General features: G+C 33.3%; 1 protein-coding gene across 1 annotated transcript in view; it reads left to right on the top strand.

Annotated features, from left to right (window-relative positions):
• SPAG16 (sperm associated antigen 16) overlaps positions 1-17,026 on the top strand; it is a 678,503-nt gene that overhangs the window by 16,795 nt on the left and 644,682 nt on the right. The window contains exons 5-6 of the mRNA XM_004674324.2: positions 3,592-3,729; positions 11,329-11,436. Of these exons, the coding sequence (XP_004674381.1) occupies positions 3,592-3,729; positions 11,329-11,436 (246 nt within the window). The remainder of the gene's footprint in view (positions 1-3,591; positions 3,730-11,328; positions 11,437-17,026) is intronic.

Raw genomic sequence — 17,026 nt, 5'->3', positions numbered from 1 at the left:
TCAGCTTATGCAAACTAGGTGAAATATACAATAACAGTTTCCTTTCCTGTCACTGAAATCACAGACAACACTCACAAAGATATACACATATACAAAAATAAAAATCAAGAAAATAGACATTTTCCCTTAGATTTTATAATATTAAGTTTTTTTTGTGAAACAATTTCCTTATATATTTTGCATAAATATTAAAGGGATTATTTTCCATTTTAGACATCCTACTATATTCCTTTGATTGTTTTGCTTATAATAGAATGACCTGCCTTTCTTCACTCACATGGCTAATTGATTTCTTTCAGTAAATAATTCTTTTATATAATAGTAAGTGGGATTCTATTTTCAAATGATACCTAAGTACCAGTTTATCTTGTTATGATTGAAATTTTATTATCTCGTTGGCTGGGAAAATCTGCAAGCATGCTTTTAGTCCTTTGTATACTTCTTAGTAATAGCATCAGCTACATTAACATTAATATTCCTTAAAGAAATATAACAAGTAAATATGTTTGTGGATGTGTAAATATGCTTGATCTTTAAAATCCACTGCATATTATGTAGCTAATTATTTATATGATAGAGAAAGACATCTATAGTGTTTATGTGTTATATTCTAATTTTAAGTATGGGGCAGTTTATAATTTCTACTACTTCAATAATGTAATTTTTATTTTATGCTTTTTAAAAAAATTCTCATCTGTTGAAATCATATACCTGGGAGAAATCAGTTTCATTATATTAAATGATATGCCTAAGTTCATAAATTTAATGGGGAGAGCCTGAGCCTTTTTTTCATTGATGTAGTTTAGGAAAAAGAAAAAGTTTGAAAGTAAAACATATTACTGTTTCTATTAAGTCTGGAAATTGTGTTAATGATTTTTATGAAAAGGTCTTTGAGGAATAATTATGAATACATTGTAAAATATACTTTCATAAACACAAAAAGGTGATTAATTTACAATCTCAATAAAATGGAAGATTCATGTGTTTCACATACCTTTTTTCTTTTTAAGAATATATGTTAGGGGCCCTTCCTGGTGGTGCAGTGGGTTAAAGCACAGCACTAAGAAGCTAAAAGCCACTTCACCATGAGTTCGATCCTCGCCTGCCCGGGAGGTGACCACATGGCATGGCAGACCTCTCCTGACTTGCCTGCTGCTCTCCGATGATCTGCCTGTTCTGCTCCCCACTCTGTCTATGGTGAAGCCTCTCACTGTCCCTGCACCTCTGGTCTATACCCCAGTTCTGTATGCACAAATAAATAAATCTTAAAAAAAAAAAAAGAATATATTTTAGTCCTGTAGTGCTTACATGTTTGACCTGTCTAAAGTGTGAAATGATTCCCCTTCTAGAAATCTAGAACCTTGTAGATGCTTAACAATTGCTCATCTTTTTACTTTTTTTTCCTTTTCGTCACATTGTTTTAGGTTTTCTGTTATTTTTTTAAAATATAGTTTTAATCTGAATATTGGGTTCACATTTTTGCTCCTCTGTAGAGAACCTTTTCTACTCACCCTCCATCTACCTCCCCTGTCAGGACCTCCTTTGTATCCTTAATAAGAAAGAAAACGAGTAAATTCTTTCATGGAGTCCAAGATTTAGCAATTTTAATTGAAACAAAACATCAGGAAACTGCAGTAGTGTTAGGATTTGTAGGATTCTAACTAAATTTACCATTTAGTATAGTATTATAACTTAAATAAAATTTGTATAAATTATTTATTACATGGGCTTAGTAATACTGTGGTTCAAATAATTTTATCCTTATTGCAGCCTCAGTTGTAATAAGATTATACTGTATTGGATATTTTTATTTCAAAAGAACTATTTTTGACTTTAATCAGAAGTCTTTACCTTTTATATGTGGTAGGATGATAGGAATATTAAATCTATAATTTATCTAATTTATATTATGGAGAAAAGCACATATATAATTTCTATGACTTCATTTATTTTGAGAAAATGTCACAAAACAAGCTTTCTTCATTCTTAATTTTTAAACAAACAGAACCAGACAACCTCTTTCTCCACCCCCCCCCCACCTTAAGCAAAAAAACTTGGGCAACAAAATTCAACTGGTGTTTTTTTTTAATCCTCAAACAAGAATTGCAATACATCCTTTAAATTCTGGGTCAGCAGAGCCTCAAGCTAAAATCTGTCTCCTGCTTTCATTGTAAATAAAATTATTTTGGAACATAGCCATGACCTTTCTCTTAGCATTCTCAAAGATTGCTTTTATATTGTAATAGCAAAGGTAGTCACAAATGCAGACCATATGACCTGCAAAGTGTTTTTTTTTCTTGAAAATTCTAAAATATTTATTTTTGTCAGTTTACAAATAAAGGCTATATATATGTATATGTTTTTATATGCACATATATATGTGAATATAGTTGGAATTTTTTCTATAAATTCAAGATCTCTCCACTGTAGGTTTTGTTAATAATATATTTACCTACATTTTGAAAGTACTCTGAAGACAATAATGGTTTTCATGAGCGCAAGATTAAAGGAGTTAAAATGAAAATATGTTCACTTTAAACACGTCCACTAGTGTTTGTGTTATCTCCTTTCTTCCACTGCATCATCTTGAAAGCTAACATTTCAATCTTCAATCACTACTTTTATCTTCTGAGAGAAGTATGAGTCACTCTCTAAGTATGGATAATGAATTATGACTAAATGGTTATCTATTTGGTGTTTTATAAATTGTGCTAAATATTTCTTAATATTGGCCCTCCCTGGTGGTGCAGTGGGTTAAAGCTTGCACTAAGAAGCTTAAGCCACTTCGCATGAGTTCGGAGGTGCCTGCCCCGGAGGTGACCACGTGGCGTGGCAGACCTCTCCTGACCCGCCCGTTGCTTCCCTCAGCAGTGTACTTCGTCGATCTGCCTGTACTGCTCCCCACTCTGACCCTGGTGAATTCTCTCCGCATCTCTGGCCTGTACCCCAGTTTTGTATGAATAAATAAATAAATCTTTAAAAAAAATTCTTAATATTGATTCCATTATCTTAACTTGCATATGCTACAAAGGTTATCTTTTTTTATATCAGAGAAGGTATATCACATAGGACATAGCTATTAAGGTATTATATATTAATAAAGCTAGGATTTGTAATATAAGATGTTGATAGTTAAAGCTTAACTCATCTAGAATTTGTATCTAAATGCAAAATTTGTAGGGTTTTTGGGGAAGATTTTATTTATGCATACAGAAATGGGGTACAGGCCAGAGGTGACAGGGCAGTGAGAAGATTCACCAGAGACAGAGTGGGGAGCAGAACAGGCAGACTGACAAAAGTACACTGCTGAGGGGAGCAGCAGGTGGATCAGTAGAAGTCTGCCGTGCCATGTGTATTACCTCCCTCAGGGGTGGGAATTGAACTCTTGTGAAGTGGCTTTAGCTTCTTGTGCTGTGCTTTAACCCGCTGTGCCACCAAAGATAGCCCCATTGTTGACATTTTTTTTTAGAAGTAACATTGTGATGAGTTAGTATAAACTTTACCTAAGATTTAACTTTTTAAATTGTTTATTAAATTGACCACTTTATTTGAAAGAAACAACATAAAGCTTTTTGTTTGATTTTATCCTAGGTATGAGTTAGTACAGAAAGGAGTAACTGAAGTTAGAGATGCTGGGAATGTTCCAGATGTCTACACCCAAAACATGCTTTTAGAAAATGAGAACAAAAATTTGAAGAAAGACTTGAAGAACTACAAACAGGCGGCTGAGTATGTTATTTTCTTAAATGACATATTTTTCTGTTTATTTTGGACTAAGGTTTGAATGAAGCTAACGTGGATGGAGGCTAATGAACCAAAACTTCAATTTCAAAGAACTGAAATATTTAAATTCTAAAGATTATGATTGTGAAAAGCTTCATTGGCAAATTAATTGAACAGATGACCAGAACTCACACACTTTGATTCACTTAGTATGGTTTCAGGAGTTGCGTGATAGATGGTTATATTTCTACATAATATCCATTTCCTTATGCATTTTTATAACTTTTCATGGTTTGTGAAATCTTCTGTGAGAATAAGCTAATTTCTGAAATAATACAATTATAGAAAGAGGAAGCAAGGAGTTAGTGTATTCCTAATATTTGAAAATTCCCCAAAGGAAGCTCTTATTTTGTAATTTCTGAGCATGAATTTGTGCACAGAGGAGAAACAACAGTAAGAAGCTTAGTATTTGTGCATCTGTCTTTCTTTTTAAAATTAGTGGAAGACTTGCAATTTTCAGTGAACAAATTTAGATAAACCGTGTTATTCTGGCAAAGACAACTATGTGAATGTGTTTGTGTTGACTTGATGTGAGTCAATTCATCTAAGCAAGGTTAGATGAAAAATCATTGCTTAAATACCTAGAGAAGACATAGTACATGCTTAGTTCATTAATACTTATTAAATACATTTAAAGGGATGCTTTCTCCACTTAAAAGTCATATTAAAGTAAAAATTGAATTAGCAGAACTAATATAATAACATTATTATATTTTAAAATCTTTTAAAAAGTTTAATCCAAACAGGTCTTAATTGCAGAAGTAAAGCAATTTAAATTCCTACTTACAAAAGATGCTAGTATAGAAAAGATAATTTGTGTGGTCATTTAATCACTTATATGCATATAGACATGTTTTTGCAAGTCATACAAATTTCATATTATCTATGTGTGTAGTATTTGGCATTTTGCATTCTAGATAGAAATGTATCACGATCCATACAATAGTACATCACTAGACCCTGTGTTCTCTGTTCTGAGTTAATTCCTCAGAACGGTTTGTGCTGTGGGCCTTGAGGCTCATTGTGACTTTGTCTAGATACCTAATGGCTGCCCTGGGGCTTGGACACAGTAAACCTTTTGGAGTGTTGTCTGACACACCATGTCAGCTCCTGGTCTCCTTTGAATTTTTTGAATTTGCTGATTTTCTTTTGAATAGATACAGGCTCTTTGCACAATCAGTTTTTGCTCAAGTGACATTAGGCACTCACCATTGATTAATGTTTTTTTTTTGAATACTATATTTTAAATTATCATTAAAACCATGTAAACTACTACCCGTATGGGTTTTTAACTTACTGTTAAAGTAAGCCAATTAAAATAGGTATCACTCAAATAAAATCTGCCTCTTATTTGTTACTAAAATCACATTACTAAAATTTTATGAAAATTGTTAGTTTACTGAAATATAGTCTTAGTCTCTTTCTTTTAATATAAATTATCTTATTTAGGTAATATTGTTATACAGCACTGTATTTGATTCAGAGAGAGTAACTTATCTCTTCAGATGTAGGTGTAGTTCTAGTTTCAGTGTCTTACAGTTATCTCTCAACTCTACCTCATTTGATATAGTTTAAATTTTAACAGAATTTAGAAAAGGAAAATCATATATTTGCTATAATCTACTTTCATGAGAAATTTTCAGGAAGCTGCTTGACCAACGGTATTTGTCCAGTTTTGTTGAATGAATAGATAGCATGTTGTGATTTCACAGCCCCTTTGACAAGGTGTGTCTCTGTTGCCTAATTCTGTATGCATTCACAAAAAGTGGAAAATAAGGTTTTGTAAAAACTTCCACAAACTGTATATGGCCTATTACAAATTGCAATCATGTTTTTCAGCATGATTTGTAAGGTTATTTTCACAATAGTAGTTAATGATGAACATGGGATTTCCTTTATGGAATTTAAGATTTTTCTTTTTTTAGAATCAAAGCTATTTTTTTTTAAAAATATAAGTGTAGGTATTAAATATCATGCTAATAGTTAATATTTATATGCAACGAGTCAGGATGCAAATACGTATTGTTTTCTATCATATCATGTTTTCAGGATGTTCAGTCAGAACCAGAGATACCTCTCCCTGGTGGTGCAGTGGGCTAAAGCACAGCGCCATGAAGCTGCAGCCACAACTACTCCAGCATGAGTTCGATCCCCTGCCCCAGAGGTGACCCATATGGCACAGCAGATCTCTCCTGTCTGGCCTGTTGCTGCCCTCAGCAATCAGTCTGCTGTTCTGTTCTGGTGAATCTTCTCACTGCCCCTGAACGTCTGGCCTATACTTCAGTTCTGGATGCATAAATAAATAAATCTTCAAAAAGAAAAAACAAACCAGGGCTATCCTATAGCTATAGCTAAATACTTTTCTAGGAGAAAGTTGCTCTAGAAATACTACTGAACTTAAAGTTCAAATGCCTTGCCTTCTATTTTTCTACTACTTATTAACTCAGTTTTTTTATTGTTAAAATAAGAATAATTATAATTAATATTATTAATTCCTAGGGAGTGATATGATAATTAAATGAAACAATCTATATTAAAGAGCTGTGTAAATCACAAAGTGCTTTGAAAATATCAGCTATTATTATCAATGGCTCTAAAAGCTGTCTTCCACAATTTTTAAAAATCATCACATCATTAATAATTTTGAAACTTAACAATGATGAAGCTTGAAGGAAGAAATGATAGAGGAGTTTTTTTACTCTAAAATATCATTTGAATTGCTATAACTAAAACAAGAATTAACTAATCTGTTGTATGCATTTTTTATTTTAAAACAGTGGCTTTCCCTATACTTACTACAAATTTAGTTTATTTTCTAAAATATAAAGTTTGGAAAATAACTGGAAAATTTTCTATAGATAATTTTAAGGGGAAATGTGATTATTAAATATATAGTTATATTTAACGTTAAAGTTTATTGTATACTAGGTAGTGGCAAAAAATAACATAATTTGCTATTATTGCTTAGAAAATGAAAATAGAAGTATGCTTTCTATTCAAATATAGACGAACTGCTGTTTTAAATGCAGAGTCTAGGATTTAAGTGACCTATCATACACTTGAAGAGAATTGTTGCTTAAATCAAGACTAAAAACTTATCTTAGAGTTATAGCATCTTTTGAGGTTGATATGCCACACCATTCACCTTGTTTGAGGTCGGTAAGAAATTATTGTTTATTTACCAGGAGCTGCTTGTTTGATCTTCATTTCTATCTCACCTAGCATGTTAGCTCTTATCTCATAAACACTGTAGGTATTCTCATTTGGGTGGTTTCCTTCATCCTGTTGTGTGTGCACTATTAGACCAGTTCTTTTTCCCTTTCAAGAACACTCGGCTATTTTAGTTTCTTTCTATTGCCATAGAAATTGATAGTCAGTTTTATCAATTTCTGTAGAAAGACATGAACAGGATTTGGATTGAATTTGAGTTGAATATATAACAATCTGGGGCAAATATGTCAGTGTATATATACATTTTAGATATGTATACACTTGTGAATAATTGATAATCCTCATAAGTTTTAGTCTTCTAATCTATTTACATGGTATCTCTGTTTATTTAGGTTATCTTTAATTTCATTCTATATATTTTTGAAGTAGCTAGAAATTTATGCCTTCTGTATCTAATTATTTAATGTGTATATTTTATGGTTATCTTGTGAGCTGCATAGAATATAAATTGGGTCAGTTTTGTGCTTAGCATAGCCCTATAGTTATGCCTGGCAAATAGGAAGAGCTTAAACGAAAGTGTGCTATTAACATTTATGGTCTTTAGTTAACTTTAATAATTTTTAAAGTAGTTAATTGATGATTTTTGTCCCCTTCATAGCATTCCTTTTTAGTAGGCATTATTTTTCTTAAATGATGGGAATTTAAACACCTTTCCATTAAGGTAAGTCTTGCCCCATTTAGAGTGTTATCTTCCTTTGCCAGGCTTTTACATTCATGAACACTATAATGCACCCCAGAAGAGATTTATTGAGAATCCTAAAAATTTGGTTGAAAATAATACTAGCTGGTATTAATAATTAGAAGTACTATTTTAAAAATAATGAAATAATTTAACTTCTACAGGACAAAAATGATAAAATATTAAATGGTAGTTCATATTGAGGAAAACTTAGGTACTTTATTTAGGGGCCCTTAATTTTACATACAAAATTCTTATGAAAATAAAAGTATAACCCAGGAAAACAAAAGCAAAATTCACTTGTGTAACAGGTAACAGAATGCCCAGTTTTTCTGAAGACCCTTTTAATTTAATGACTTCAGAAACAAACACTGTGGAAATAAAGATAATAATGAGGCCCATAAAATTTCATGCTTTAGTGTTTAGGTAATTGCTTGTTAAATTAAGAAGGTATTTTCTTTGGACATGGGTATACCCTTCTCTTTTTTGGCTAAGAATATAATAAAAATTTTCCTCTAATCTGACTGAATTCCATTTTGACAATCTCACAATTATTCCAATATTAATTTTAGTTGATTAAATTTATTGACTTATACTCAATTGAAGTTAATAAATGTTGGTAATAAATGTTGGTAGTATAATTACAAAAAATTACTTTATTTAGAAAGATATACATGAGAAAAGTGTTTGACAGTGATGCCCTACCTTAATTAGTGTAGACAGGAAATGTATATATGCTTCCTTTTGTCACATTATAGTAACAAAATAACCAATAAATTCATTATTAACCATTATTCTAAGCTTTTTTATTTAATAAAGTTTTTTCTTTTTTTTAAACTAGGGATATTCTCCTAAAATGTTTTTAGGAGAATATTATTAAATCACATATGTTAAAACATGGAATTTTTAGCAATGCTTTTATAGTATGATAAAAATTATGTACCATAATATTTTATACTTTAATTTTAGATTTTGATATACTGGCTTCCTGAAATGAATAAGTAAGATCGCATTCTGTAATCTCATTAAGAAGACTTTATCAATAGTATGTTCTTTGTGATACACAATTCTCAATAGAAAGTTTCACTGAACAACTCTTAACTTCACTATATGTGAAAAAGAATTTTATTGTTTGGCCTCATATAAGAAATGCTTTTTAAAACCTAGAAATAGTCTATGACTATAATGAGAAGATACTGTGTAGTTAAAGGTATTAATTGCTTATATGAATATTTTAGACTCTAGTTTTAAGACAACTTTTCACAGATGGGCCGGAGGAAGGTCATACATAATAGAAGAAGCATCACCATGAAATGAATTTAAATTGTTTACTGAGTAGACTTTATTTGTGCGACTAGAAAGCAAGCCCCTGAAAACCAATTTAATGGTCAGAAAACGTTAAGGTCTAATACTTCAATCAATTCCTATGCTTTCTTTCCTGGGATGAGTACAAAGAGGCTTTTAAATGTGTATTAGAAAAGTGAGTGGTTGCAATACTGCACATTTGTGTTTCTGCTTGAGAAACTTTGAAGCATTATTTTCCTAAGTATTTTAAGCCTATTATGGGTTTACATCTCAGATAAGATAAACAAAACATAAGTTTATATATAATTCATCAAGTTATTGAAGACAAGATAGCTTAATAGGCTTAAAATAGATGTTCATAAGTTTAAATTATTTTATAAAAATACATATTAATAATTATAAATCCCGATATTTTTGTTTCATAAAAGATATTTAACTACTAGTTTGCCCCCTTTTCTAGGTAGGCATAGATTGGAGCAATTAAGTATGTCTGATCTACTATATTAAACAGGGGTAATAATATGTTGAGGAAAATCAAGATATTACAGTAACATTCATTGAGAATTCTATGGACAAGGCAATAGTTGTAGGGTGATATTATTCTGTTTTTGTCACAAACAGTCCACTTAACTATTTTTTCTAATCATTCTACTTCAACTCTCTCCTATTCACTTACTACTTTTTAGGGTCTCATTGTGGTGGTGAGGGGTTCTCTCTTTTTATGGTTCACTTTTTACATGGAATATTAAACCTGGAATAAATAAAATTTTCATTCGTAGTCGTCATATTCCTAGGATAATTTTTCAAGATCACGTTTTCATTGACAGTTTATACCTTCAGATTTGTTGGGATGGAAAAGAAGTTAAGGGTGACATGGTGGGATGGACTGGACATTGGACGCATCCTTTACATGTGCTAAAGACTATGCCATTGACAGTAAAGTAATGAAAATACAGGTCATACCAAACAAAGTGGAGGAGGTAGAAGAGAAAGAGAGAAACAGAGGATAGGACACTTTTACCATGTGCCACATGTAACTTGATCACGCAGTAAGAAATCTTAGTGATCATAAAATGCTCTATCAGGAACCTGAAGACCTGAGCTCATCCCACGCCTTCGGCAGTATTCCAGTCACTGCTGCTCAGTCACTGCTACTCAGTGAATGCTCTGATAAAACTCTTAAAGTATAAATCTGCTCATGTGCATTTATTTTATAAGTATTTAAATTTGAAATACTGTGATATAGAGAATATATTTATTCCATTTGATCCTCTTGTGATATATCAGCTCTATTAATTTAGTTTATCTATTTTTTTGAATGTGAGTCTCAATGTTGTATGTGACATTTTGTCAGTTAACCAAGACTGGTAGGTAACTACTTTTTTGTTATAATTTATATTTTTATTATATTGAAATTAACTTTTATTGTGGAAATAGATGAAACATACCGATTAATTTTTCACATAGTTTGGGCTTAGAATACTCTTGTTTTATGCCATATATTAAGAATGTTTTTGTCTTATAATGCTGACATTTTAAGAACTTTGTTATCAAGTTGCCACTTCTAGTAATATGATGTGCAGATGGTATATTTCTCTCATATGCATTACCAAAATTAAGTCCTTGTTTTCCAAAACTCATTCTTTTTCCTCAATTTTTAAAATTAAATAACCCTACATACTAACTATATTTAATCATGTGTTAAAAACAAGCTTAGAGTTAGAGTTCACAAAGTATTTTCTACTATTTGTAATTAACTTTAATTATTCTGTTTGTGTGTTTGTAAACATTCTATTTGGAAGTAGAAGAAATATAAGTTACTATGAAGCAGACATTTAATTTCTCTTTACTTAATAAAATGTGAATAAATGATATTTTTGGAACTATTGCTTTTGTCCCATTTATCTCCCACTTCCAAATAAACTATGTTAGTTAGTCCTCCAGTGAGAATTATGCCAATTTGTTTTTCAATTCACTTAAATTATTCAAAACCATATTTGAACTGATGACTAATGTTTCAGAAAGGAATGAACGATGATTTTTTTTAAAGATTTATTTATTTATGCATATAGAACTAGGGTACAGGCCAGAGGTGCAGGAAGGGTGAGAGGATTCACCCGAGACAGAGAGGGGAGCAGAACAGGCAGACAGTACACTGCTGAGGGGATCTCTGGGCCGGTCATGCCATGTGGTCACCTTTTGGGAGGGATCGAACTCATACTGAAGTGGCTTTAGCTTCTTAGTGCTGTGCTTTAACCTGCTGCACCACCAGGGAGGGCCCTAAACGATGATTTTTAAAGTTGTTAACTGTTGTTGTCATTTTTTAATAGCAAAGCTAGAGAGGACCTGCTGAAATCTCAGAAAGAGCGTGATTTTCACCGAATGCACCACAAGCGAATAGTCCAGGAAAAAAACAAATTAATTAATGACCTCAAAGGGTAAGCTACTAATATTTATTGGTATATAATGGGTTTTTTTCAGTTGGTGTTAAGCAACTTGGCTATGGCTGAATGTTTTTGGTAAAGCTGTTCTTTTTTTAACATGTACAGTTATCACAGTGTGTATCAGACACTATGTTGTGATTGCTCTACAAAGGTAAGTTCAGGCCAGGGACTACTGGCTGGATGCTGGAGAAGTGAAACAGAAGCATACTGTAGCACACACATGGCAGTATACGCATTGTTGCTAGCGAAGAGGCTGGTCATGCCAATGGATTTGCTGTGACAGTGTTCCGAAACTTATTTCCAGAGGAATTTAACTAAAATATGTCTGAATTAACAGTGAAGCAGTGAGTTTAGTAAGGTGCTCTGGGAAAATGGTGCATTTTATATGAAGATACTAAATCCTGAAGGTACTTAACATGTTTACCAGTTGCTCAAAGTTCATAGAAAGAGAGAGCAGAGTGAAAATGGAGTTCGACAAGGGTGAGACATACACACTGGATGACTTTGAATTTACTTTCCCTTTCCTTCCCCAACACAATCACACGAAATAAAAAAATAAAAAAATAAATAAATAAAAAACAAGTAAAGAATTTATAATTCCTACCTAAAGTTGTCCTTTAGTTGTCCTAAGACTGTGCTGGCTAGTGAACTCAGTGTGATATTGTATTTGCCCTATCCAGTACAGGTAGCTGCTAGTCACATTTGCAGTTAGGAATTTCTACACTTAGTGCAAATGAGGAATTAATTTATAATTTAATTCAATTAATTTAAGCTTAAATTTGGATGTGGTGTGATAGAGCAGGGTAGAGATGATAATGATCATTGTTGTCTTTATAGGTGATTATATTATAGCTATTATTTTTTAATTATTGACTGTTCCATCGAGCTGCAGTATCAGTGTAGCTTCACACTTATCAGTACATTAAAAGCTAGAGGGTTTTTAAAATATTTTTTTTTTCTTAGGTTGAACCTTTGGAAAAATGAAGCATCACTTTGAAAGAAGTTACATTAGCTTAAAAAAAAAAGACTTTAAGAATGTTTATTCTTTGACTTTAATAATATCATTTACTTTTATATTACACTTTTTCTTTTAGTTTGTAAGATTGTTGTACATCCCGGAAAATTCAGACAAAAATTTTCAAGATGAGTTGGTTTCCTTTAAATGCAAATGTTAGCTGCATAGTACAGCATGCAGTGGTAGGAGAGCTGGGATTTTGGAGTTGGTAGGCATTGGAAGCCTGCTCCACCACTTACACTTTTGGTGACTATTGTAATTTGTTTCTAACTTTATAAAAGTGAGGATAATGTATCTTCGGTTGATATGTATCAAATAACAGTGTTTGGAGCATAATAGGTAGTAAATATTTTGCATATATGCTAATAATGAAAATGTGTATTCAATGTATACCGCTTTCTCAAAAATTCCCTTTTCTCTCTTTTTTTTAAATAATGCTTTCTATTTAGAACTGGATTTGTATTATATTTTGTTTTAATAAGCCATTCTTATATTTGTGAATTATTCTACACTTAAGACAATCAGACAGCCTATGTTTTTGCAGGAATCTTTAGAGGTAGCTAAGCTTCTTCTTGTCCAAAGATAAATAATTGCTGTGCTCAGAGTGAGGTACCCATTTGCCCAGAGGAAAAGCCTGATAGTGTTTTTAGTAGCTTTTTGTGTGTGTCAGACATGCCATTCACTCCCAGTGAATTTGAATCATAACACATCCTTTCATAGATCTCAGGCTTTACTCCATTCTCACCCTGTGATAATACAAACCTTCCTCTATACTTAAGTAGAGGTTGATGACAGGCTGAACTTCTCGTATTCTGTTATGGCAGTTGAAAAATGTTTTTCACTCTTGCTCTTTGATGTTCCGCTCTTTGGTAAACTGTGTTTTTTTTTTTGTGTTTTTGAATTTTCTTCTTTTAAGACTGTGGCCTGTGTTTAAAAATACACTACTTATTAAATTTCCAGCTATATAAAATACTATTATAATTCATTTCATGAAAAAAAAATTTCAGGATATATTTTCTGTAATTCTCAGAGGTTGTGGTAAAGAAACTCATACTATAAAATGAGTACACTTGGGTTATATTCAGTCAGCCTTCATTTTAAAACTGAATCTTTAAGAATAATATTTCCATTTATCTGGATGAATCACTAGTGAATGTTTTCCAAGGTTCTGATACAAAATCTTAATATTACCAGAGTGACAGAAAACTAGTCAAGAAGTTAATCAGTAATCAAGGAATAACCTGTTTAGTAACAGATCAATTGCATAATGAATTTGTTACAGGGCAGGGAGAAAGGCATCACTAAACCCCCAAACCTGCCTACTCTTAATAGGTTCTGCCATCCGCTGCATCAAGGCAAAACATGTAAGACTTTAATGAAAAGGAACTTGAATACAGTGAGTATACAACACAGAAGACAAAGAATATAATTTCTAAATCAAACACCTGAAAGTTACCCATCCCCTCATGGGCAAAAACCCACTCAAAAGGGATTGATCCAAAGCAAGGCCTGAAAGCCCGCCACCACAAGCCTAAAGCATCTTCTGGCAGGGGCCAATAAGAAAGGGTCAGACAGGGCTAGACACGTCTGGGAGGAAAAGAACAAAATCAAAATTAATATAAACACTGCCATAGTAAACCTTCCCATGGGTCTCTCACCCATATCCATTTCACCCAGTCCAGTACCAGAAGCAAGCACGGTTTCTTCATATGTCTTTCTCTGTACCATGTGGCTTCCTCAGGTCTCCTTCTGGCTCTCCATCCTGCTTCCTTCTTCATCAGATTTCTTCTCTCTGCTCAGCTCCACCCTCCTCCTGGATGGGGCAGGGAACCTGGAACTTCCCCTTTTCCTGGGGATCATCCTGTTACAAAAGGAGGAACCTTACTGAATGCTCTGTACTTTCAGCTTAAATCTTTGATAAACCAGGAACTGTTTTGGATATGCCTTTAAAATTCTTAAATGTAAGCTTTGAAAGGCTGAAGCTAACCTATCATTGTCTACCAGAACAATGCTCTTTGAAGGAAGATAACAAAATCCAGTTTTATATCTTTTGTCCAGCATACAATAATATATGTAATGTGTAAATGTATTTATAAGTATGTAAATGAACAACATGTATAAGGAGTCAGGAAAATGTCTTACAATTAGGAAAAAAATAGAAGTAGGTCTACTGATTACAGAGATAATAGTATAAATGGATGATTTTCAAACAGCTTTAAGAAACTGTTAAAGAAATTAAATATAATGAGGGAACATATGGGAAATTTCAGATGTTAAATAGAAACTATAAAAAGATCCAAATGGAAATTCTTGGACTGAAAGACATAATGTATGCAATGAAAAATTCTCCAACAGAAAAGCTGAGGAAAAATACAGAAACTCAGAGGGAAATAAAATGACTAAAAATAAAAAAAGTAAACAGAAGTGGTGGTGTTACAGGGTAGCCCCGAGTGGACTGGGCCGCCTGTCTGTGGTGTCTTAACTGCGGGCTCACAACTCAGTTACCCTGCAGGTACATACAAAAGGGTCAATACGGGTTTATTTACAAAGGGGGAAAGGAATAGGAAACAACCCAGGGAAAGAGCAGGATACAAAATAAGTGGAATACCTTACGGCTAGGCTGACTGATCACACCAAGTCACGCAGTCCGGAGAGCTGTTTCCCAAGCGAGAGTGCCAGATTCAATCGCGCCCTATTTATCCCCCAAATGTCCCAGAATTCATTCCTGCTAGCTCCGCTCTTGGGTCCTTGGGGTTCTCTCCCTGGTACTGCTGGGAGTTGTAGTTTTCAATCACTGGAGTAATGTGTAGGGTCCAGAAAGCTGGAGGAGGGGGTGGAGTCCATAAGACTGCAGAGTTCCTTTAGGTCATCCTTCCCCTTAACAGTGGGATAATTCATGTAGCTTATATATGTCAGAAGAAGAGGCTGGGTGGCCTTCCCCCTTTTCAGTTGCGTACTCTAGCATCCAAGTATATCGATTTATGTCATGCGCTCAGGGAATCTGGAATTGTCACTGGGTGGATATAAAAACCATATAAACTCACTTTGAGCTGGATGTTGTCTATAACTCTACTTATTACTTGTAAAGCTTTGTTTCTGAATGTGAGTGATAACTACCTAATATATCTTTAACCAGTGTACAATCTCAAAATTATTCTGTGGATGAACAGGTTATACTCAGAGTATTTAATTGCTGCTGTATTTTGGAGTCCCTCTCCTGCCCACCACAGCTGCCCTGGGATTTTCACCATGCAGAGAGTTGGCCATTACTTTTACCAAGTATCTAAGATCAACCCTAGCAGTGACCTTAACTGATCCATTAGCATACTTGCTGGCATGTAAAATCCAGTGTTTCAAAGAAGGTGCATCAAGTTCAATGAATTATTGTATATCTCGTTTTACCACCTTTTTAAAAAAAATCAGTTACTTAAAAGTCCAGTCTCTAAGGTTTTCTTCTGATTCCTGTTAGTTCATGCCTATTCATTCTCGCAGCAGTTTGCTTGTATTGTTTCTTTCCTTCCCTATCAGATTATTTGTCAGTCAGGAAAGGAAGACATAGGGCAGCTGCAGCAGCTGGGTAGGTGGGAAACTGTTACTTTGTGGGAAAGAGACCTCTGCAGCCCCTTGTTGTGTTACTAGTGTGTTAGCTCTCTCTGGGGTAGCAGAGCTTCCTTTCCAGTCCATAGGTCTGGTCTGGAGGAGGAGGACACATAATCTACATTCACAAAAACATCCTGACATCCAGATAAAAAGAGCCTATTTTACATTGATGAAAGGATCAATTGATCAGGAAGATATCATATTAAATATGCGTGACTCTAATATAAGAGCTTCAAAGCAACCTGATTACATGGAAGGGAAAAATAGATATTTTCATAGATACAACTGGCGATGTTAATAATTCTTTTTGCAATTATTAGAAAACTCGGCAAAAATTCACTAAATCTGTAGAGCAGAGCACAAAGAAGAATTACTGACACTTGTTGTATTCTGCTTTGGAATTTTCAGTAAACATGAATATTCACTAAAATAGATTAGGTACTGGACTATAAAACAAGTCTATTCAATTTCAAAGAATTGATGTTATGCAAAATATGTTCTCTGATCACAGTGAAATGAAATTAAAGATCAATGAGAAAAAGCCTCCTGGAAAAACCCCAAATATATGGCCAGTAAGTAACATACTTCTATATAACCCATGAATCAAAGAAAGAAATAAGAAAATAATTTCAACTGAATGGTTGAAGAGAACACATTAACATTTGAGGGATTCATCCAAAGCAGTTCTTAAGGTGAAAATGGTACCTTAAATGCTTGTGTGACAAACTAAGACAGTTTCAAATCAATGGTCTAGCCTTGTGCTTTAGCAGTCAAAAAGAGTATATTATATACAAAGAAAGAAAAAAGATAAAGCAATAAAAATAAATTCAGGAGCTAATTAAGTTACCAAAAGAACAAATAATCATTAAGAATACATGGTGAGGGACCCTCCCTGGTGGCACAGCAGGTGAAAGCACAGCACTAACAAGCTAAAGCCACTTCTGCTTGAGTTTGATTCCCGCCTGCCCC

The sequence above is a fragment of the Condylura cristata genome, unplaced genomic scaffold (genome assembly GCF_000260355.1).
Source record: "Condylura cristata isolate star-nosed mole 26May11 unplaced genomic scaffold, ConCri1.0 scaffold00002, whole genome shotgun sequence".
Lineage (NCBI taxonomy): Eukaryota > Metazoa > Chordata > Mammalia > Eulipotyphla > Talpidae > Condylura > Condylura cristata.
This window is presented reverse-complemented; position numbering and strand designations above follow the sequence as displayed.